At 41.6% G+C, this 25,296-nt stretch overlaps 1 protein-coding gene across 4 annotated transcripts in view; it reads right to left on the bottom strand.

The window, feature by feature from the left end:
* Window positions 1–2,238: 2,238 nt before the first annotated feature.
* Window positions 2,239–25,296, bottom strand: part of LRP1B (LDL receptor related protein 1B) — a 1,445,580-nt gene continuing 1,422,522 nt past the window's right edge. For all 4 annotated transcript variants that reach the window (XM_083153866.1, XM_083153869.1, XM_083153867.1 and 1 more), the window contains 5 exons: window positions 20,270–20,346; window positions 18,185–18,275; window positions 17,696–17,840; window positions 4,968–5,066; window positions 2,239–3,046 (listed from right to left, as the gene is read on the bottom strand). In XM_083153866.1, coding sequence (XP_083009992.1) covers window positions 2,906–3,046; window positions 4,968–5,066; window positions 17,696–17,840; window positions 18,185–18,275; window positions 20,270–20,346 — 553 coding nt within the window. In that variant the 3' untranslated portion in view covers window positions 2,239–2,905. The remainder of the gene's footprint in view (window positions 3,047–4,967; window positions 5,067–17,695; window positions 17,841–18,184; window positions 18,276–20,269; window positions 20,347–25,296) is intronic.

Raw genomic sequence — 25,296 nt, 5'->3', positions numbered from 1 at the left:
CTCCCTCCACCACTGGATTTTCCCCTGGTTGAGGGGCTCACATTGCCCTACTTTTTCTAAAGGGGCATAGCAATGCCTCCCGCAAATAGACCATCCCCAAAAAAGTTTTGGGGCACAGCTCTCTACGGCACTATACAGTATGTACATCTTAAATGATTAAGGGTTACTTAAGGTTAATATTGACAATTGATTACTGTGTCCTGAACAGGCAGAGAGGAATGCAATAGAAGTTTTATGGAGGACAGCAAACAAAGGCTGCTAAGAACCACAGCCCCTCTCCGCTGCACATCGCCGGCTACTGCATAGATAATTATCACATATTCTCTAATATATGCAATAATTATTGCAAAGGATAGCTTTTGCATTAAGAGCTGTCCTTTGCGTTGTGCCAACAATGTGCAGCAGGTCCCCAGCGGCTCCTCCTCCCTCCCTTACCCAGCCGGATGCTGCTGCGGGACAGGCTCTCCTCCTCCTCCCTTCACCCGGAAGATGATCTACAATGCAGGGAGGAGGTCACTGGTCCGAGCAGCACAGCACTGTGCTGCCCGGACAGAGGTGAGGGGCAGCAAAGCTGGTGCTACCCCCCACAGCGAAAACCCAGCGTGTGGGTTTTCCTGCATATCAAAAATAACGCAGGTTTTACCACATTTTTCACTTAGTGTATCCCGCCCACAATGTGATCTACATACAGTAGTTACTTATAGAATATTAAAGTTCCATAAGGTATTCATTGTAAAATATAACCCTACAGCAGAGGTGAACCAAACCGGTCCTCAAGATCTATCAACGGTCCAGGTTTCCCGATAGCCTTGGTGGTGCACAGCTGTAGTCATTACAAACTGTCACATTTTCAAACCTGCTGCATTCATTCCTACCATAGATCTACAGGTTGCCTGAAAAACATGAACGGTTGGTATATCTTGAGGACAGGTTTGGTCACCCTTGCCTGTCCTACAGTATACATTTTAAATCAGAGTTCTCTTAGGTTGTTGTTAAGAGCAGGGCCCATCTCGTATTTAAACCATCTCCATAGTTCCTTTGACGGCATCTAAACTCTCAGTTTTTCACCACCCTAATGCTGATGCAGATATGTTTATATACCCTGTACTTGTCCTATACTGTCTTGAATGGTAAGTTACCATTTTCTTGTTTTGCATACTTGTTTATGAATTTTGTAACTGTGTACTGCAGAACCTTTGTGTTGTTATATAAATAAAGGATGATGGTAATAATTTTACTGACTATTACAAGTTGACCATTGACAAAAATGCATTTTTGGTATTGCAAAATAGTGACTATTCATTACATTTATTTTCAATTTATTTACTTTCCAAATTACAGAGATACAGTATTAAACTGTAAAAAAAACTTTGATGTAAGATTGGTGTGTGTGATATTTATATTTTTCTAAATACCAGAATGCTTTTTTGCATAAAATGATTTGCAAATTGATCAATGCATGCTGCTCTATTTCTGACAGTGTCTGTCCCGAGTCACTGACTTAGACCAATTTCTGTGTGCAGAAATGTGTGCTATAAGACTTTTTATAATCCAGCAAGCTGTTTATAAAAAATATATATTAAGAAAAACAGTACATAACGCCCTTTTGGTAAGAGAATGTTATAAAAGGTTTAAACAGCTAAGGCAGAGATTGTAGAAATGAATTACCTTTATATCTATGAAGCATTTATAACATTCCTATTTATGATACCCCTCCTTTATGGGGGTAAATACAGTAGTGGGGGCGAGATCCATTTTTCAAATGTTATAGAATAACACAATAATTTCTACACAATGTTTTGGCATAACTCAATATGCAAATATTGAAATACATATCAAACTGTTTTTTTTTTAATTTCAGATGGCTATTAAACAAAATGCATATATGGTAAAATATAATGTCAAAGATATCTTTAAAGTACAGTAGTAGATCATTGGCAGATGTTAAATGGGCCGTACATCTGTGCTTCGATTCCTCATTTTGCTGATCAGCAATCAATATCAATAATTGGCCACCTATCAGAGATATTAAAGATATTAGGAATTCCAAACTCACAGATTCCGACTATTTGGGGGTCAGAGTCTGAGAACTTAGATTGTTCCACATGTTGAGTTTTTCTCATCCCTTGACTCAGAATGGGAAATTGCCCACTATAGACTAGATGTATGGGCCCCTTCAGGCAAGAAGGATTGCAAGTAAACCTGGATTTATTGTCGAAAGCCAAAAGAAGTGGTTGCTACTGTATATAAATTTAAACTTTATTTTTTTTTCAATCTCACAACCAGGGGATTACACCCCACATCCATCCAGATTTTCTGTGGACAAAAGTTCATAGCCTGTTGGATCAATAGACAGAAAACATTGTCCTTTCATAATAACCTCACAAAGTTAGGAGGTTGGGCCAAAGTTTACAGTATATTAACTGGAAGTGTTGTCAAATCTGAGAATATAAAGGTACTCTCTTATTTGAGTTAGACCAATGTAAACCCCAAATGGCACATATATTATATTAACATGTTGTAGAGATTGCAATTCAAACCAATCTATACCTAACAAAGTTACTGTCATTTTGGATTATTTCATGAAAAGACAATATTGAACCTACAAAAGTTCATATAAAAGGGATTTTTTTTAACACTACAAAGGTATAGTGTGTCCTTTTGTTTTAACAAATAAAATGGTCTCCTATAACAGCAGCATTTATAGATTAAATTGTACCGTAGTGCAGTTTATTTTTCATAAAAATACCATACAAACGGTCAGTCTGGTCATCAGCAAAACAAAACAAAAATGAAAAAAGAGGTAATGCTGATGACAAAACAATTATAATACTGTTGGTACATAGAAAAGTAATCCTATTTTATACATTTATACAGAGTATAAAAGGTAACGGAAAAGCAGAGATTAAGCCACAGTCTCCCGGATAACATTTTCTATTTTCTTTGGAAGAAGTTCTCGTCTTTCTTCTATGCTGATTAAGGAATTCCGACAATTGTGTCCATCCACAAAAAGTTTTGCATAAACTGGGTTAGAGTAATTTGTTGGCTGTAGGAAAATGGAAGAAGATATATCCATTAGTACCATTTTTTATCTATATAACACAAAATCGAATTAACTAGTAATCATGTGTACTGTGGGACATATCAGTTTTGGATAGATTTAAAAGATTTGCTGTCTGTTAAATCATAAATCATCCTAAAATCCTAATATAGGTACAGCAGTTTAAATTATAATTATTATTCAGTTTATAACTTGAAAAGTACAGTAAAATCTGTATAATCCTTATTTCATTAAGGTCAGGTAGTGGTGGGGGGATTCATTATGTTTATTACTTATCTTACGGCAAATTTTAAAGTGGCGATAACGACAAAGCCATGAAACAAGTTGCTGTGTGCTGCCTTTAAAGAGACACCATCCCCAAAAGTTTTATAACTTTTAATTATGTTTACATACACCTTCAAGAAGTGCAGAATTCACAGTAAGTTTATGGAGAAGCTATGCCTATCAATCTGTATGCAGTAGATCAGGGTTGTGGACCAAAATATTACACTAGTGCAAGCAAGTACATGTTGGGACTTCTAAAATACCTGGATACCCATAATGTCCACCTCTGCAAGATATAAGTAACTTTAGAAACAACCATTTACTTTCACTATGTGGTGGTATTCTAGATATATTTTTCTTAATCAAATACTTTAATTAACTAGTAGTTCTACAAGGTATAAGCAAATTAGTTATATTTATGTTTTTACCAAAAATCTCTTTGGTAGGCATTAAGAACACATTTTTTAAAAAATGTAATCTGTTATAATTGATTTAGAAATAAAAACAAACTAAACTAAATAATACAAGTTGAGTATCCTGTATCCGTATATCCAAAAACCAAAATATTCCAAAAACCATGTTTTTTCAGAATATTTCATTTTTTAATTATTTTTGTTTTTGTCCCCCCCTTCCCCCTTTTTCATACTTACCACATCCCCCAGCTTCCACAGCGGGCTCCAGGATCCTCTTCAGCAGCATCTCCGTTCCCAGGGGTGCATTGTACCAGTGCATGGTCGCGCTGGGGATTTTAGTGGCGCACCTACAAACTCACGCAATGCACCCCTGGGACCGCTGAAGAGGATCCTGAAGGCCACCATGGATGCCGGGGGCCCATTGGGGCACCACCAGGGTGGTCCCGATGCAGGTGGTCCCGAGCATTTTGATTAAGGGATACGCAACCTGTATAACCTAATAAATCAAATTTAAAATACTGCTGCAAAATTTAAAAATATAAAAACCTCATATTTTGTTTTTCTTGGACTCATTATCTGAATAAAGATTTTTAAAGTAGGAATCACTGTAATTACTAAGCTATATAAAATGTATATTGACAAATTCCTTACATTAGGATTGTGCTTTTATTTCTACATATGGTTTATATGTGGATGAATTAAACATTTTCTTAAAATGTAGTTGATTTAGAATGATGCAGAGTTCCCACAGTGTCATGTGATTCTGATGGTAGAAACAGTGAGGAGAAAGGCTATGAGAAACTGTATGTTAACTCAGTATATTGAAAAATTCTCCCCAGTCACATAATCTGCTAAAAGCCGGAGTGTGTGGTGGCAGCAATACTGTTTCCCCTCCATAGAGATTTTGTAAAGGAGATAATGATTTGTAAAAGACAGCTAGGGAAATTGAACGTGCTTCAAAACCTAGATAACTTGTTATTTAAATAAATTAAAACTCTGATATTTGATTTAACCAAAACAAACAAAATATCACACATGAGATAAACACTATCACAATATAACACATAAAATACATTACATTTGAGGTAAACATACAAACATAAAAAAAATTGCAATAACTGAATAAGTCAATATCAAAATGAAGTTGTCAAACTGAACATAAGACACACACAAAAATAAAATGAATCATGCAATGGAGATGTGCCAATAACAGGTGATATTATTCTCACCCCTGGTGCTAGTGGTCCTTTCAGATCTGAATTTAGGTAGATAGGCGGTGCAGTATGGGCCAGTTTGAAAGCGGTAGGCCCACCCGCTATGAACCTGGACTGTATGCAAATAAATATATTAGTATTCTTGGCATAAAAAAATATTTATATTAAACAATTATTTAGATGGAATATTCTTCACACTTATGTGTTCAAAAAATGTTAGTACTATTACACAGTATATTGTAGGGTCCGCCACTAATAGTCTGTTTTAATATGGGGGTAAGGTATATTCATTTCCACAGGATCTGCAAAAAATGCCATTCAATTATTAAGGTTAGGCAGCTGCAGATGGGCAACATAAGTGTGCGTTATGTATCATATACACACATATCAGAGAATACAAAGTAGTTTTACATATCTGATCAACATCAACCTCAGTTAGAACGGTTAATGAATCATAACAGAGCACCACTTGTTTGTTGTGGAAAAAGATTGAAAACTATACAGCAAAATTAAACAAATACTTAGTTGCAAAGTGAGTACAGTAATTCAACCTACAGAGAGCTCTGGTGCAAACCTTAATATCAGATGACAAAGGGCCTTATTCTGATCGGTGCGGATATTCCCGCATGCGGACGGACCGCCGATGTTGATCGTCTGCGCATGTGCAGAGGTCACTCTGCGCATGTGCAGGCGATTTCGCCGCACGGATTCTTTATACGCCGCACAGGGGGCGTAGAGGGGCGTGAGGGGCTACTTAGCCTCATTACCCTATGCATACGCCCCGCGTTTCATGGGTGTTCCCATGCAAACGCGGGGCGTATGCATGGTAATGAGGCCGTGACGCGTGGGTACGGGGCGGGCATCTGACATTGCCGGATGTCAGCTGCCCGCCCCCATACATGATTTCACACGGACAAGTGTCCGTGTGGTCTTGTGTTGCGGGACCTGGTGGAGCGTGCGGCCCTGCATTCGATGTTTGGCGACCATCGAATGCAGGAGCTGCTCCCAAGACGGAGGAGGCGTATCCCAGTCCAATTTCATGCGGATCGCCACATATCCGCGTACGGACGGCAGGTGGCGATCCGTATGGAAGGCGGGGATTCGCCTGCACGGTTGCGTCCGCATATTCTGATCGGGCCGCACCGATCAGAATAAGGCCCAAAATGCCTTATGTACTTCTGTCACTGCAAAACCTTACTAAATACCCATTACTCTCTTTATACTGTAATCATCTGAAAGGCACAGGAGATATCACTTGCACCAATCCAATTTTAATTCAATATCATGCCCTTAGGAATAAAGAATGCCCCAGCTACCCTCCAAGATGATGTGCAAAAGTGGGGAGAATTAGTTAAATCAGACTGACCATCCAGAACAACAAATGTCAACGAGCGATAGCAGACATACTGTATATGGAACATACAGTTGTCCAGATACAAACAAATTTGATAACATCCTGAAATAACCTGTACCCACCAATGAGAGACAAGTATGTGCAGACCTGGAGAGAGAAAGTTTGTGCATCTATCATTGCCAAAAATCTGATCAACATTATATCTAAGAAACATGGTAAAAAAATCAGTTGGATACTAAAATGTGAGAGGATCTTAAACCAATTAAAAATCAATTTGTCAAAATCCCTGTTATAAACTGCCCCTGGTTGATTGTGTATATGCCTTATGTCAGGCGTGTCCAAACTGTGGCCCTCCAGCTGTTGTGAAACTACACATCCCAGCATGCCTTGCCATAGTTTTAGCATTCCCCAATAGAAAACTGTGGCAAGGCATGATGGGACTTGTAGTTTCACAACAGCTGGATGGCCATAGTTTGGACATGCCTGCCTTATGTGGATTGCAGATTAGGAGCTTTAATAAATAAAACTGGAGAGGATGGTTATGAACACCCTGTGGGTATCGCTACTGTACTGTAAAATAGTTGATTGAAAAATGGCATATATAACCGCTGTGAAATAGAGTTTTGCCTCATATGCTCACTAAAGACATTACATTCATACTTGTAATGTATATGCATGAGTTCTCAATGGTTACTGACCATAATGCCCTCAGTTGGTTGCATCAGCCATGAGAGACAATGGATGGTGGCTGAGGTAGAGCTGGGCACTAGAAACATAGAAACATAGAATTTGACGGCAGATAAGAACCATTTGGCTCATCTAGTCTGCCCCTTTTTTTACCCTTCAGGTAATCTCAACCCTTTTTAATCCTTATTTCTTTGTAAGGATATTTATATGCCTATCCCAAGCATGTTTAAATTGTTCTACTGTCAGCCTCTACCACCTCTGATGGGAGGCTATTCCACTTATTCACTATTCTTTCTGTGAAGTAATTATTTCTAACATTTCCCCTGAACCTACCTCCCTCCAGTTTCAGTGCATGTCCTCGTGTTCTATTACTTCTTTTCCTTTGAAGAAAATTTCCCTCCTGTACTATGTTAAAACCCTTGATATATTTGAAGATTTCTATCATGTCCCCCCTTTCCCTTCTTTGCTCCAAACTATACATGTTAAGATCTTTTAGTCTATCCAGGTAAGTTTTGTGATGTAGGCCATGAACCATTTTAGTTGCCCTTCTTTGTACACTCTCCAATGTATTTATATCCTTCTGAAGATATGGTCTCCAGAACTGGACACAGTATTCCAGATGAGGCCGTACCAATGACCTATAAAGTGGCATTATTAAGTCTTTTTTTCTGCTACTGATTCCTCTCCCTATGCAACCAAGCATCTGACTAGCCTTCCTCATTGCTTTGCTACATTGCACTACAAACCTATAACTTTACCATCTTCACAGAATGGGGCGTGAATCATAGAAATATAAACAAGAAGAACAAAACCCAATATCTCCTTCAACAATGACTCTGTCAGTAACTTTAGCTCTGCCATCTGGCCACCACGCCCCTGTTATGAAAAGAGGAAGGATATTCTGAGGATAATACTTCTTTTAATAATGCCTACATGAAATGTCACAGCAGAGATTTACATGTAAATATCTCATTATGACAGGTCACAGGTAGAAACAACCAATACACTGAATAATTACCTCATAGGTTAACTTGAAAGACCTTTGCAAGCTTTTCTGCTCAATCAACCCTGGCATAGTAGACATTTAAAAGCCTGACCTAGCAAGGGGGATTGCCTGGAACAGAACATCCGAGGAAGGAAAAGAGGATGGAACTTGGTATTGTCTTCATCAACTGGAAACACTAATATACCTATTTATGGACTTTTACAATAAGTGTGTATGCAAAGGGGATACAATAAGGTTACAGACCAGAACTAGTATGCTGGTGTCATTGACCAGCAATGGCTGTGTGCACACCATCACAATTTGGTGGCGGACCTGCCATCATGCAGACAGTGAGGCCAATCCAAGTATGCATATGCATTTACTAATCAGCCATGTTGGTCTCACATCATCTGTATTCGTCCAACCAGCTGGAACATCAGACACCACAGCAGGTGTCAATCAAAGAGATTTCATTGCCCGCACACACTGGCCCGCTAACAATTTATCATTCATTCAATTGAATGGCTGATACATCGCCTAATGTGCACATAACATAAGAAGTGAAAGCGACAGTGGATTAATTCTGTACCTTTTTTGGATTCTCCTACATTATCCTACCTGTGACCTTTTGGCATTCAGTAGCAACAACTGGACTTGCAGAGACCCAAACTTTGCATAATGGTCATTTGTTACAGTAACTCACATGCAAATTCCAAAATATGTGATTAACAGGTCAGAATACAGATGTGTCCCCATGCATACTTGGAATGGGACCTTGTATGCAAATACACCCACCTCCCATTCACTTCATTGGGAACAAGCAGTGATGCGAACAAGTGTGATATGCCATGCATTATTCGCATCACGGTCCCACTACAGTAAGCTGCTATATGCAGCAACATTGTAGCCTCCTATGGAACAGTATCTGTCCAGGGACCATATGTAAGTCATTTCTTAAGACATCCCAACATTTTCACCAACCATTCATACACTGTACTGTCTAGCCTGGCTTTAGCTATTATTTGAACCCTCAATATGAAGATGTGTGCAATATGAATTTGTCACCCTTTGACATGCATATAATATACCCTAATAGGAATCATTTAAATTGTATGGTGCCAACATAATATTAAACACAGATAGACCACAAAATACAATATATAGCCAGGTGCAGATCTGCAGTTTGTATCTCCTCCAAATACAGGAACATCACCGATAATCCAACACCCTGGGTTCCAGAATTGTGCCCCCATGCACCTCTCTTACCCCCCACTCTCTCCTGCAGTCACCCCCCCCCCCCCCCCACCACCACAGTGCAACTACCTCTGACCACTAGAAGTGCCACTTCTCCCCCAACACACAAGGCAGCACAACTCCCAGTGCCGGCAGCTCCACTTTTCCCTCCTGCAGCACAACGCCCTCCTTCATGCTGACCCTCTAAAAACCCACCTGGGTCATAACGGAATGGGATCATTCGTCAGACTGCATTTAGGTCTACAAGCATTAGGTCCACACCATTGGGTCGACTTGCATTTAAGTCGACCTGACTGAAGGTCGACATGGTTTAGGTCGACAGGGTCATTATGTCGACATGTGTTAGGTCGACATGGTCATTAGGTCGACAGTGAAAAGTCGACATGGTTTTTTTTTTCAAGCGTCGACACAGTCAACATAGCACCGCAACCCCTCGCATGGCTCGCTGCGCTCGCCATGCTTCGGGCACGGTGCCTCGCTACACTTGGCACACTATTTTATTCTCCCACCATGCCCTAGTGGATGTTGGGCATGAAATACCGCCTGTCGGCACATGTTGACTCATAATACAGTCAAATGACCTTTTACCTGTCGAGCTTCCCCATGTCGACCTAATGACCCTGTCGACCTTATAAAAGTCAACCTAATGACCCTGTCGACCTTCAGTCATGTCGACCTAAATGCATGTCTACCTAAATGCAGGTCGATCTAGTGGTGTAAATCTAATGCTTGTAGACCTAAATGCTGTAGACAATATGACCGTATCCCGTCATAACTTCCCCCCACACCTGATGCATCTGGATGAAAATATTTTTCGGACCATCAGGTACCAGATTATCTGTGTTGTACCTGTACAATTATCAACACAAGAGTCAGTTGAGCTAACCTACAATATTAATACTCATTAATAAGAGACTGGTACATAGTAATTCATACACTTAGTCTGAATCAACAAATTAAACACATATAATTCAATAAACACTCAATAACACAGATTTGTAAATATATCAATAAAGAACGCTAAAAAAAACCCTAAATCACTGCAAATCCAGTATCATAAAAAAAAACCTTCAGTTAATATAGCCAATGTCTGTAACTGTACCTGGGGGAATAATGCTCTCCAAGAGTAATCTACAGCAGCTCCAAAGAATCACAGTTAAAAGTGTGACCCCGCATTTGTGGTCAACCTGTGTGTGTATCTATGCCAATATTAATTTATTGAGGCCATGCCCATTTTTCTGAGAAGACATGGACAAATGTACCTAGCACCACTAAACTACCACCTTCCCCTATGATTGAGCCCCACTCCTCAATTTTTCTGGATTCACCCCTGAACAGGGATACAAACAAATGAAACAACTACATTATGTTCACAAAAGGACAGCAGGCACTTCATTTGCAGCAATTATAAAATACACTTGCCATGCCAGACGGTGGCTGGTTCTGAATTTGTTGCACCAAAGGCAAGTTGCGTGTTTAAAATGGTGCTAACCACTAAGAGGCAGACATGAGAAGAGAATATAAGGAGCAGGAATGGGGCAGGAGTGTTTGCTCCTGTAATTTGCAACAATGGGTAATAATTTAAGAAAAAGGCAACAGAGAGACTTAACTTTATTAAAGTACCATATATATACTATACAGTACACCAGTGGAGTGTAAGACTCAGTTTTTACTATGGAGACCCAATTGCTCCAATGATAGCATTGGCAGTAATTAACTAAACAGTGGAGAGTGGCAAAAATCCAGTTTGATGCGATAATTCATGCAGGAGGAAATTATATGGGGCAGGAAAAACTCATTGAATTGGTATACAATGGAGCTTGTACATAGCGTATCCTGAAGAAATGTGCACATGTTCAGTAAATGGGAGCATACAGTACATGTAGAAGAATGCAAATCCAGCTGTGTTGTGACCACATCTTCACTTAGGTCCAGAGAAGCAGAAAATGGTGTGTTCTTGTAGGATATGGTGAGGAAGGGCATGTTCTTGCAAACGTAGTCCTCAAAGATCAGTGCTTAAGCAAATGTACACTTGTTAGGAGGTATCTAATAATCAGGGCTTAAAGTGGTCATGCAGAGGTGGGGGAACTAATTTCCCCCCCAAGGTGTACACTTAAAGAATATTGGTTAGGATTTTGTTTAATATACACATGCAGGAAGCAGCAAAGATGAATAGTGATATTATTGGGCACCGAGGCCTTAAGTGCGAAGTACCTAATTAGTTGTGGTTAAATGGAGTGAGCTTATTGGTTGTCCATGAACAAAAAGCAGGGCTCTGGGTATTGGCCAGGGAGTGGAATGAGTTGTTACATTGTGGTTTTTAGAATGTCAAGTAACTGGTTGGATTGGATATGTGTGCATCAGAAATTGTCCAAAAGGGCACAGTTGATGTGCACTTGTTCTCATTTAAAGTGATTGTGGATATTACATTTTAATAGAAAAGAGGGTATGTCCATTTTTTTCCTCCACTGCTAGAAGTTTATTAAGGGTGCTATTAGGACATAGAGGCAAACATTCTTTATGGTTAAAGTCATGTGCTGTAAAGAGTTTTTGTACCCAACCCAAAGAGAACAAAATAAAAATAAGCTGCCATCTGTGCTTTCAGTAAGTGCATAAATGAATCGCTCAGCTTTACACAGACGCGCACACACACACACACACACAACTAATCATTTTACGATCAGAAACTTGATTTAAAATTGTTAAATGACTGTAAAGTACAATATGTTTTTCTTTGCATCGTTATGTAGCCCAAAGCGACAGTTTATTTCCACCTACTTAACCTTTCTTAGGCAAAAACATACCTTTTCATAATGAGAAATTATTTTAATGGCAGTTATTTAAAATGAGCCAGACTTGAAATAAAGGTTTTGCACTCGGTATAAAAATGTAATTTTGCCTTGGCCTTTAAAAGTGTTTTGGCAAGTGTTATTTTTCAGTTATACATGAAGCAGATGCAATTAAACCAATGAACAAGTCAATATGCTATACAAATGCAGAAGTGTGCTTAAATGAGAACAAATGAAATGGAAAGATAGAGCATTTGCTTTTACTCAGTGTAGCACAATGAATTAGGCTGAATCTGATCACGTTGGGTTATATAGAGGACAAGTACAATTCATTTCACATACAGTACATCTGTGCACAGCAATGAGAACAACGCTACACAAACGTCACATATTTCAGTGCGTGCATCTGTTTCCAAAAATGGGCAATAATCTGCCAGTCACCTTAATAACTTTACCCCCCCCCCCCCCCCACACACACAGTACATCGGGATGGATGATAGTTAAGAAGTTGGAATAAATTAGGACGTAATTTTATTCCTTGGCTGCTACCTGCAAGCCCCACCCCTTCCCTCACACCCAGTCCTGACATCCTAGGCTGTAGCCTAATCAGCCTTTTGGTTAATCAAGCACTGGATTGTGGTGGCCACAAGGTATCAGTGTTCCAACTGTTTGATGGGCACTCAACAGCCACTGCTTATTTCTAAATTATACCCATAGAATTATCTGTTGCAACAATTAAATGACATGTGCTTTTATGACAAGGTTACTGGGGACACCTGCGCACTGAATCTTTTTTGGGCTAGCTGCCGCACTAATTGTTTATTTAGAGAAAATAAAAACTATATATGACAATTTTGAAATAAAGCAATTACTTTAGTAGACATTAAAAAATATACACAGAGACAGAGCGCAGCACTATCCCAAATATAATTCTACGCTTGCCAACCTACATTCCCCCCAGCCCACCCAGTAGAGTTCCCTTAGGGGAGATGCAGGTGGTCACTGTAGAGCTGAGGTGGCCAACCCGCGGCTCTAGAGGCTTTTTCCTTAATAAGCTATCGCTCTTCAAACACCCCATGTCTCAGAAGCAGTGCTCACTTCTTCCCAATCACTGTGAGGAGCAGGGATTTGGCAGCCACGCCTCCCCACACAGTGAGCTGCTGCATAGCGGGCTGACTGTGGCCCGCGGAAAGCATCCCCCCTCCCCATATTTGGCAGATGTCAACAGAGCCAGCAGCCGAGCTGAAAAGCAGAGCTGTCTAACTGTAAGTTACTCTTTGTTACCCTCCCCGTAGCATTTGTGCTAAGGGGAATGTAGAATTTGGAACATGTATGGAGCTGTAGTAAAGCTGTATTGAAGGGGGGGGTAGCTGCACTATATTGTGTTGGTGGGGGTAGAGTTTGCATATATAAATATGTATAGCGTTGGAGGCAGTGGATGGATGTATATGAGAGAGACAGTGTATGTACGGATATATGTATGCATGTATGAAGGAGGCAGTGTATGGTTGGATAGATGAGAGTGGTGATGTATGCACTGTATATATGAGGGTGGCGGTGTATGTACTGTATGTATGAGGGTGGGGGTGTATGTAATGTATGTATGAGGGTGGTGGTGTATAAATGTATGCATGTATGAGGGTGGCGATGTATAAATGTATGCATGTAACAGGGTGGCGGTGTATAAATGTATGCATGTACAGTATCGGTGTATAAATGTATGCATGTACAGTATGAGGGTGACGGTATATAAATGTATATATGTATGAGGGTGGCGGTATATAAATATATGTATGCGCATGATGTTGGCTCTTCGGCGTCCCTAAACAGATTTCTTGGCTCTTATATATATAAGTTTATTTGAATTTGCCAGTGATGCCAAGCAGGCAAATCAGGGAAGACGTAGCCTAGTCTACTTGGACTTCGATACCCGTATGAAAGATGAAAGTTCCAATTCCACATATAAACACATAGAAATAAGACTATTATTGCAGACTGAAAATACTTTGTTCACTGACCCAATAATGAACAATAATAATTACCTTGTGGCCAGGGCTGCCATCAAAACTTGTGGAGCCCAAGACTACCAGAACTGGCAAACCCCTCCACACCCCTCACCATCCAATCCACCTGCAACCTTTTAAACTTACTGTTCAAGATGCATGTTCCAGGACAAGGTCACAGGACTTCACATTGTGCCACTAGGCATGACAGTGATGGGCCAGGACCACAACAGCACAGGGAATGAGAATACAGCAGGTGGCTGTACAGGGACAGCTCGAGAAGTATTTCAAATTTAGAGTGGTCATTCCTGGCTGCCAGCGCGTGAGCTCTGATTGGCTCGTAACTGGCTTAAAATTTAAAAAAAACACCAGTGTTAGCTATGTCAACCTGCAGTGTGCTCTGCTTCACACTGCTTCCATGTTTATGGAGTTCCATCAGTACCCCCCAATGGAGGCCCTACTTGTGGACAATTAATACAAAGTAGTTTGTCATTCAAATAATATTGGATTAAAAAGCTAGCCCAAACTTTCTGTACAGCACAACTGATTAACATGTCAAAGTAAGCAGTCATTTTCATTAGGACTTTTACGTAGTTACATACTGTATAATAAGATTTTTCTATACGCTTTAGGCTTAGTCACGCGTTTAGCTACCTTTTTGTACATTCTCCACACAGGAGGAACAGACTGTAGGGAACATTTATAGAAAGAGGCATAAATAAAACTCAAGTAAGAATTTGCAATTTTAGATTTTCAAAATGTCAAATAACTTGCAATGTATTTCTGATGCTGTCACTATAGTTCGATAAGCATGGTACAGCACATTAGTAATAACAAATTCAGGCAATGTTGGACTGATAAAAAAGGGCAGAATTGTAAAAAGTATAAAAGATTTAAAGTAATAACTCACTTACAAACAAGAACTATAGAACTTATTCAGGTCCGTCCGTAGCAGTGCTACGTTCGCACAGCGATCGATTTTGTCTTACTGCGCAGCGCATTTATGTGCATGGACAGTGGGCGGGGGGCGGAGAGGGGCGTAGGGTGGCTCGATTAGCATATGGGTATGCCCAGCGTTTCATGGGCGTTCTCAAGCTAATAAGGCTGTGACGCGGGGCGGGCGGCTGACATCACCGGATGTCAGCTGCCTGCCTATTTCCTTCCCAGAGTGCACGCATATGTAAGGTTGCTCAGACTAGCAACCTTACAAATGCGTGCAGCTTACATCGAAAGATGTGGGAGGTTCCCCCTGGCCTGCGAATGGATGTTACTGTGTAAAACCCATGTGCATGCCCGGCATGAGAATTACACTTGCAAATTGGTGGCGGCAGCCAACAATTCACAAGGCGGGGTTCGGTTGATTCGCAAGGGTACGAATTCGCATCCGAGTGACTCTACCAGAATAACCACCTATACTGTATGTATACATTTTACAGGAATGCTGTTGTGGATAAGCACCAAAGGCTTCTTTAGCCTAAAACTGTAAACAGAAGTACATGTAGCCTACACTCCATATGTGTTTCACAATAACAAGTGCTTCTCAAGTGCTCATCAGGACAGTACATCATAATGTTTATATACTGAGATTACTTTACCCACCCTGCAAGCAGCTGGTAGCAGCACTCAGTGTAAGAATCAGAAATCAGAGTATATTTTATATTATACCGAGATGACTGCAACTGTTCTGGCTTCACAGTCTCAGGAAAGTCTCATTTATTAACTTAATTCAAGTTATATTAATATTTATCTATGTAATATAATTCATATCATAGCTGGTATATTAATTACATCATTCTAAAACTACTTTAAAATTAAATGAATTATTTAATTTCCAAAGTGTGTGAAACATTTATGGAAACAAACAATCAACAATTGGGGCGAATCAGTCCTGCTCACCCATCCGATGTTTGGGGTTTGAGCATACATGAATATGTGCATGCGCAGACCCCCGGAGCCAACACCTTCTGTGAGTTTCACACTCCCCAGGGAGTTTGCTCCAGGATGGGCGGGAAGGGGGCGGATGCACGGGACCGCCAGGCAGGCACACAAAAACAGTGGGCAGTCCATGGAAACAATGGGCGTAGCCCTGTAAATGCTGGTATGTCAATGCCTGTTGGGGCGGGCGGCTGACATCACATCAGTTCCCACCCCAAATTTGGCCATCTGCAGCCAGAACAAATGTCAGTCTAGACTGACTTTTATTAGCGAGGGGGGAAATCATTTGATGGTGTATGACCATCGAATGATTTATCTCCCGTTCGGCCGCATGCGAACGCATGTGTATGCAAAAGCATCTGCTCACATGCTAGTGTGCAGATACGGGTGGCGGCCTTTTGTCAGGGCAGCGTTTACCTGCTCATAGGCTGCAAATGTACGCAGTCTAGCGAACAGGTCTGAATCAGGCCCAATATTTCAATGACACAAATTGAAAATGTTGGTTAATATTATGTATAGAAATGATAAACTATATTGGTGTATTGTGCGTACTGGGTTTGGTTCTTGGATAAAGATGTCATTGAATCTTAGCCCACAGCCACAAACACAGAGGGAATTCAAAAACACATACAGTATCTTTTAAATGAAATGTTGTTTTTATTGTATTCACCTCACTGCAGGCCCATTAATTTCTTCCAACATCACTTGGACTGGACACGTATATATCTACTGTTGACCAGTAACAGTAGACTGTACCAGTTCTGCGAGAAGCATTTTTTAACCAATAATTTCATTAGGTATATCACTATTCATGAGAAGTTTAATGAGATGCCTTAGCAATGTCAGCAGTGGTGTACTGTATCTATAATGAGTGCAAAGTGTTCAGTACACATAGGGGGTTATTCTGGTTTGCTCGGTACCCCACACATTCGCACAGGGGACTGATGTTTTCATTATGCGCATTCGCATATGCTGGGTGCGAACGGGCACGGCGAACTGCGGGTTTGCCATCCCATTCGCACCCACCAGTGTAGGCGGGGGGCAGCGGCAAGGAGACACACCCATGGAAACGCCCAGCATTTCATGGGTATTCCCATGAAAACGCTGGGCATTCCCATTGAAATTAGCAGGATCACCGGATGTCAGCTGCCTGCCATGTTCACATACAGTGAACATGCAATGCTAAGACACCAGAGAGTGCCTTTGGTTTGTGTGTACATTCCGAATCATTCAATGGTCCCAGAATGATTTTATCCCCGCACCCAAGGCTGCGAATGGATATTTATGCAAAACATCCATTCGCAGCCATGCGAGGAACTCGGCGAGTGAGGGGGGGGGGGGGGGGCATCAGCTGTAAGAGCGCCAGGCGCCTTTAAAACCACAACTGTGAACTACTGTAAAATAAGGTCCATAATCCCCTGGGTCCAAGAATGCCACACTGCTCCCATATATTATTTGGCCTTTTTCCTGGAGATTTGTGCAGTAGAGAAATCACAGGGGATAGGACACTGTGCAGTAGACTCTGGCACAGTGCTAGAGTCTACTTGCATTTGTTCCGTGAGAGAGGAGGTGGTCCACAAAAAGATCCATACACTCTGAAGCCACCTCTGTCAGTCACTCTTATTGAAAAGCTGTGTTTCCATGATTTCTTTTCCAGATCTCCATGGCTTCCTTTAGTTTATGTGGAAGATATTTCATTAGTTATTCTTGATTAATCAAAAATCATAATATATTACCTTGTCTAATTCTATGATGAAATTTGGGTCTAGTAAGGTTCCGTCATTATGGTCATGGTCCACTTCATACATGTTATAAGATGGGTTTCCAATTTCTACATTCATTCCTCCATTGATTATAGGTTGTCGTCTGATTGTTTTTGCCCTGAAAGTATTGCACATAAAGCCATTATGTCAATATTCACCCGCTACTGCTGAAATCTAATTTTATTTATAAATGATCATTAGTAAACTTGAAATGTGGCTGAAGAATACATTGACATGACTAGAACTGGAAAACCCTGTTTCTTCTAACACACTTTTACATTTATGCATTTTGACTCATATATGGTATACAAACAGTTTTGCATCAAAACAGAATCTTTTTGATAGGGCAGCAATTTAAACAAAGTTATAGTGTGATGAAATGGCAAACCATCTATGATATCATTATGACATGAAAAGCCCAGACACGTAAAGAGTATAGGTAAAAGAGTAAGTATAGTTTACCTTCGCCGTCTTCTACACAAAAGGAGCCCAATAACCAAAGTTGTTATCAGAGTCACAAGTAGAACCAGAGGCACAATAATTGCAATACTTCCTGTTAGAAGAAAAAAAAGGAAACTATGTAAAACTATTTGAATTATTATATCTGAACAACAACAAAAAAGTGGATGTTTTTGTGGCATCCCAGTGGACGGAATGCTGGCGGTCAGAAGACCAGCATGGAATCCAAACATCTGTCAGAATGCAGACAACTGAATCTTGACAGCCAGAATCTTGAATGTAACTACGCCTGGCATAGGTTGCGAGAGGGGAGGATTGGGGTAAGGCTGCCGGAAGGGAGGGTTGGGTTTAGACTGTAGGAAAGGGTGAGTTTGGGGTAAGGTTAGGATTAGCATTAGTTTAGATGCTAGTTTCTGCCTGAATTATGGCAGTCATGATGCCAGTGTCGGTATTCTATCCTAACTGCCAGTAACCTAACTGCTGATATTCTGTACCCAAACTACTGAAAGATAGCTGTAGGGGAACAGTTTATTTTGTTGAAAAATGAACACACCCAAATATGTAAACCTGAGTAGAAATAAGTTCCAATTTGGATCCTTTTTGGGTTCTTGAGTATGGAACACAGATTTAAAAACTGAAATTCAGTGATGGCAGGTGTTTTACTCAGGAGAGTGTATGGTGAGGTGGGCAAAACTGACTAGAAATTATGGAAATTGATGTTAATCAATTACATGAAATTCAAAACCAAAACACTATGAAGATTTAGAACTGGGGAGACTGCACACATCTCTAGTATATTCAAGAGAAGCAAAATATTTTGGCATTGTAGTTATAAAATTAAATGCAGAGTAGGCACATTTACATTTACATTTTGGTCATTGGGCGATATTCAATTGTTATATTGCCCTCAATCTCCTTACTAAATGATGGTAGATCTTGCTAAGATAGTCAATTGATCTTCTTTTGCACATATCGTGATTATTATGCTCAGGTTTAACGATTCTTAGCAGGTAAACCTGACCAAACCAATGGGTGATCAAACAAGTGAGTTTTCATGCGTTTCAGCCTGTCAGATGCTGGAGGTGTGAGCTGCATCGGCATCAGCAGCCGATCACCCAACAATTGAATAGCTCCATTTTATTTTTATTTTTTCCTGCAGCACCACAAGCTCGTTTACACACTTGCACTAGAAAATAGGCTACACCAGAGTTTTTGAAACTTGGTCTTGAAGGCCCCAGCACTACAGTATTTAAGGTATTTGTCACCTGTGCTTAAACATAATACAGCATCTCTTAAACCTGAACTGCCAGCCTGTAATGCATTTTAATTTTTAATTTTTTTTTGCAAATACAGGGTTCAAAATTTTTAAACAAGCCCAATATGAGTGACCCACCAATACCTATTTAGTGCTACATTATCTTCAGGCATTAGTGGCTAAAAAAGGAATCAACCTGATTTAAATGAGCCCTAAGGGTTAATGGGGCAGATGTATTAAGCCTTAATAAGAGATAAACACGAGGGTGATAAAAAGTGATAAACATCCAGCCAATCAGCTCCTAACTTTCAAGTTATAGGCTGTGTTTGACAAATGGCAGTTAGGGGCTGATTGGCTGAACATGTATCACTCTTTATGACCCTCGCATTTATCTCCTTTAAAGGTTTAATGCATCTGCTCCAATGTTTTCTGCAGAATTCTGTAACTCTGCATTTTAATCAGTTAAGCCTGACATTTTCTTCTGTAAACTTGTAAGCCGAACTTTCCACAACAGAAAAGTTAATAAATGCAAATCGCTGAATACTACATACAGTATGAATAAAACGTGTGAATTTTAAACATTTACTAAAGAACTACCAAATCGTATTAATAAGCAATATAAATAGTTAAATAGTTTTATAAATATTATTAGACTGCATTTTAGTCAGATTTTTTTAATGATATATTTACAGCATGCTAGTGGTGCACATGTATAACAATGTATGCATTAGATCTATATATTTCTCAGTAATAATGAGAAACTTGCTCAGGTTATGCTTAAAGTTCAATAATACATTTTCCAGTAATTGTCTATGCCAATTTGTGATACTTACTTGAACTAGAATTGTCGGACTTACTGCTCTTGGGAGCCGGCCTCTCACATTGCTTTCCTGACCAGTTAGCTGAACATCTACAAAGATCCAATTAAACAGTGAAATTAATGGGTGCCAGCTGCTGGCTAACTAACCTGCTAAACAGTATGTCATAAAAATTAAAAAAACAGGGACATTTGTATAAACGTAAAATGAGGCAGATTTTTATGGATTACAGTAAATTTGTTTCAAACTTTTGTCAAATGTGGAATCACATCATATTAATGTCAATAAAGAATTGCAATAATGTCTGTGTTAAATTATGCTGGCATGCAGAAAATGACATTCATTTTCAGAAATGTTATACAATTGCACTAGATGGTTAACTCTTGTGATCTCTTGCATTGACAGTAGTCTCATATCTTGCATTGACAGTAGTCTCCTATCTGTCCTTCCGAGCTAGACTCCAACCTCATCTACAGTCTCCCTTTATTCTGCCACTAATTTATCCATACTAAATGCCATTTAAAATCGGAATCACTATCCTTTACCTACAGTTCTCATTCATTTTATGGGGCAGATGTATTAAGCCTGGTAATGTGATAATGTAGTGATAAAGTGGAAGTTGATAAGCCATCAGCCAATCAGCTGTTTGAAAAATGACAGGAGTTGATTGGTTAGTGCGTTATCACCTTCCACTTTATCAGGCTTAATACATCTGCCCCTATGTTGCAAATTTTCTATAATATGTGCCAATCTGCAACTACTGTACTGTATATATCATTTATAATCACTTTGCACATTTCTAAGAATACAGATAGAGCCATCCTCATCTAGCCTTTTAATAGGATTAAGTGAGCCAGAGCTGTTGGAATTAATCCTATACCAATCCCCTACTGTATTGTTCTATGTGTTGTATTGCAGATGAGAACAATAGGACTTGGTCAGCCATGGCTCACCATGGCTCTCCAGAGAAGGCTAGTTGAGGAAGGCTTCATCTGCAGTTCATGTACTATATAAATGTATAGAAGTAACAAGAAATAGTTTAAATATATGTAATTTATCACATAACACAATTATGTCAAGTAAGAGATCTGCAAAGTGTCAAATAGTTGCTGATAGAGCATAAAAAATAAAGGAATTTATACTGTACAGCGGAAATATAGCCAGAAAAAACAGTAAAACTATATGTATCAGATATATCTAGTAGTCTTTAATGGCAATACTGTTTAAAAGAGCCAAAAATGGTTAAAGACCACAAAGCCTATGGCCAAGGCCATAAATAAGTGGTACCACCACTCAGGGAGCAGGGCCTTGGGGAAGCAGCCTCCCTGCGCCCTGGCACCTGCATTTGGCACTCCCCAGCCTATAGAATTGCTGCAGAGCTGTTTAGAGTGTATTTAAGATGCTCTGAGCTTTCCTCTGCTTCCTGCTCCTAGTGGCCCCATCCCCTTTATGCGAGGTCATGTTTGCACGTACAGGGCTGTGTCGGGGTGGACTATACCCCTGCTACAGCACTGCCAATGGCAGACTATTATCTATTCCACAAATAGAGATTACTGGGAAAAAGTCTACGAGGATGCTTTCAGCACGGATGGTGTAATGGTAGCATTACTGCCTCACAGCACCGAGGTCATGGTTTGATTCCCACTATGGCCCTAACTGTGTGGAGTTTGTATATTCTCCCCGTGCTTGCGTGGGTTTCCTCAGGGCACTCCGGTCTCCTCCCACAATCCAAAAATATATTGGTAGGTTAATTGGCTCACAACAAAATGAATCCTACAGTGAGAGTGTGTAGGGAATATAGGGGGTGATCCTCTAAACGTCGGCTGGCTCCCGCACAAATGCTGGTGAATAATCATTTGCCATGCCCGCTCTCACACAGAGGCTGCACATGCTCATAAATACTTATGTGCATGCGCAATGTCTAAAACTCGCTCCCCTGTGCGAACTAGAATCATCCCATAGAGTGTAAGCTCTGCTGGGACAGGGACTGATGTGAATGTTGAAATATTCTCTGTAAAGAGCTGCAGAATATGTGTGCGCTATATAAGAGACTGACGATAATAATAATAATAATAATAATAATAACGTGCCTGATGCAGATGAGAATGCAATGAAGATGGCCATAGTTGCTCGTACACTGCATGCACATAACAAAACCACACAGGACACTCTCCCCAAATGGACTGCATCACCACCAATAAATTAAAGACAGATGTGAAGCCTACAGGTATCCATCAATTGCACATGCACAAAGCTGGGCAACGATGAAGTCCTGATACTATTTCTATTGACATGCCGTTCACAAGAGGATTCACAAGAAGTAGGCATCTGTGGGTGGTAATTTGCAGTATCATGGGAGTGGCAACAAAAACGCTGGGGTGTCAGGGAAAATGCAGGCATGCATAGGCGCTTTAGAGGTGGGTGTGTGATGCCAGCAATAGGCTGGATATGCCTGTTTAAATCACAACCGCCAAGTAAGTCTCTCGCTACTCTTAACCTTTAGGGTGACATTCTATGCTATGCGCTAAATGCGCATGTTTAATTCGCACCCTGTATCGCCGCAAATCGCCTATTTAGAAATCGCATTTTTCAGCCTAAATGCGCATATTTAATGTGATGCGCATTGGAGGCTGAAAAGTGCGAATAGGGGCGATTTGCGGCGATGTGGTGCGCTGGTTTTAGTCCTGAAAATGTGCGATTTTCATGTGTGAAAATCGCACATTTGCAGGACAGCGCAAGGTGTAAAAAAAAGAACCGAGCGCGGGGTCCCCCGCCCGAGTGTAACCAGCCCCGGGCTCACTGAGCCGGTGCTGGTAACATAAAATCAGGGTCCCCGACAAATAGGGGTCCCCTTGATTTTATGAAACCAGCACCAGACTCAAGGTCCGGCGCTGGTTCCCAAAATACGGGGGACAAAGTGACTAGGGGTCCCCCGTATTTTAAGAACCAGCACCGGACACAACCAGCCAGCAGGCTAATGCCACAGCCGGGGGGAGACTTTTTATACAAGTCCCCCCGGCCAAAGCATTAACCCCCTGGCTGGTCAGCATGGGCAGGGGTCCTGGGGAAGTGGGGACCCCCCCAATGAAGGGGTCCCCCCCCTCCAGGACTTACCAGCCCATGCTGATAGTCCGGGGCTGTCCTCCATGCCCCTGGGCTGTGGGCATGGAGCTGATGCTTGTGTAAAAAAAAGAATGTCAACTATTGTTTTACACTGGCGAACTATCAGTCCCAGCAAGCCTACCCCGCATGCTGGGACTTGGGGAACCACAAGTCCCAGCATGCAGGGCATTAAAGTGCCCGCTGGCACTTGTAGTTCTGCAGTGTAAAAAATAGTGCACAAAATCACACTGACACCCTGAAAAATAAAACTTTAATACACACAAAACACACTGATACTTACCTACCTTGAGCCCGTAGGTCGGTCCCTGGATCCTGGATTCGTCCTCCGGGGCTCCAGGGCAGAAGAGTCCGGTTCCGGGGCCTTGGTCCTGGTTCCGGGGCTGGTCCTGGGGTTCCGGGGCTCCTGGCGTGAAGAGTCCGGGATCCGTGGTAGTCCAGAGGGGTACCTAAGGAGCAAAATCCAACTCACCTGCTCCCCGGCGGCGACCTCCGCTGACAGCGCTGCTCCCGAATGGTACCCGGCTTCAAGGAGTTGGTCCGGCGCTGAGATGTTGCTCCCTCGACGTCTCTGAACAGAATGATTTCTCGGCCAATCAGGAGCCGAGAAAGTCGGCTCCTGATTGGCCAGAAATCATTCTGAATATAGACGCCGACGGAGTAACATCTCAGCGCATCCAGAGCAGAGATGTTACTCCGTCGGCGTCTATATTCAGAATGATTTCTGGCCAATCAGGAGCCGACTTTCTCGGCTCCTGATTGGCCGAGAAATCATTCTGTTCAGAGACGTCGAGGGAGCAACATCTCAGCGCCGGACCAACTCCTTGAAGCCGGGTACCATTCGGGAGCAGCGCTGTCAGCGGAGGTCGCCGCCGGGGAGCAGGTGAGTTGGATTTTGCTCCTTAGGTACCCCTCTGGACTACCACGGATCCCGGACCCCGGATTCTTCACGCCAGGAGCCCCGGAACCCCAGGACCAGCCCCGGAACCAGGACCAAGGCCCCGGAACCGGACTCTTCTGCCCTGGAGCCCCGGAGGACGAATCCAGGATCCAGGGACCGACCTACGGGCTCAAGGTAGGTAAGTATCAGTGTGTTTTGTGTGTATTAAAGTTTTATTTTTCAGGGTGTCAGTGTGATTTTGTGCACTATTTTTTACACTGCAGAACTACAAGTGCCAGCGGGCACTTTAATGCCCGCATGCTGGGACTTATGGTTCCCCAAGTCCCAGCATGCAGGGTAGGCTTGCTGGGACTGGTAGTTCGCCAGTGTAAAACAATAGTTGACATTCTTTTTTTTACACAAGCATCAGCTCCATGCCCACAGCCCAGGGGCATGGAGGACAGCCCCGGACTATCAGCATGGGCTGGTAAGTCCTGGAGGGGGGGGACCCCTTCATTGGGGGGGTCCCCACTTCCCCAGGACCCCTGCCCATGCTGACCAGCCAGGGGGTTAATGCTTTGGCCGGGGGGACTTGTATAAAAAGTCTCCCCCCGGCTGTGGCATTAGCCTGCTGGCTGGTTGTGTCCGGTGCTGGTTCTTAAAATACGGGGGACCCCTAGTCACTTTGTCCCCCGTATTTTGGGAACCAGCGCCGGACCTTGAGTCTGGTGCTGGTTTCATAAAATCAAGGGGACCCCTATTTGTCGGGGACCCTGATTTTATGTTACCAGCACCGGCTCAGTGAGCCCGGGGCTGGTTACACTCGGGCGGGGGACCCCGCGCTCGTTTTTTTTTTTGATTTAACCATTTATTTTATTTTTGACAGCAGAACCCTGCATGGAACATTGCGATCTGTGCAGGGTTCTGCCTAATTCGCCTAACAGACCCAGGTCTGAAATAAGTGCGAAAATTAGTCACTTAAATAATGCGATGTGCAAATGCGCATAGCATTAAATAAGCGACTTGTATACTTTTCTGTGCG

Source organism: Crinia signifera, chromosome 7 (genome assembly GCF_055691185.1).
Source record: "Crinia signifera chromosome 7, ASM5569118v1, whole genome shotgun sequence".
NCBI classification, from domain to species: domain Eukaryota; kingdom Metazoa; phylum Chordata; class Amphibia; order Anura; family Myobatrachidae; genus Crinia; species Crinia signifera.
The sequence above is the reverse complement of the archived record's forward strand: the minus strand, read 5'-3'. Positions and strand labels throughout refer to the sequence as shown.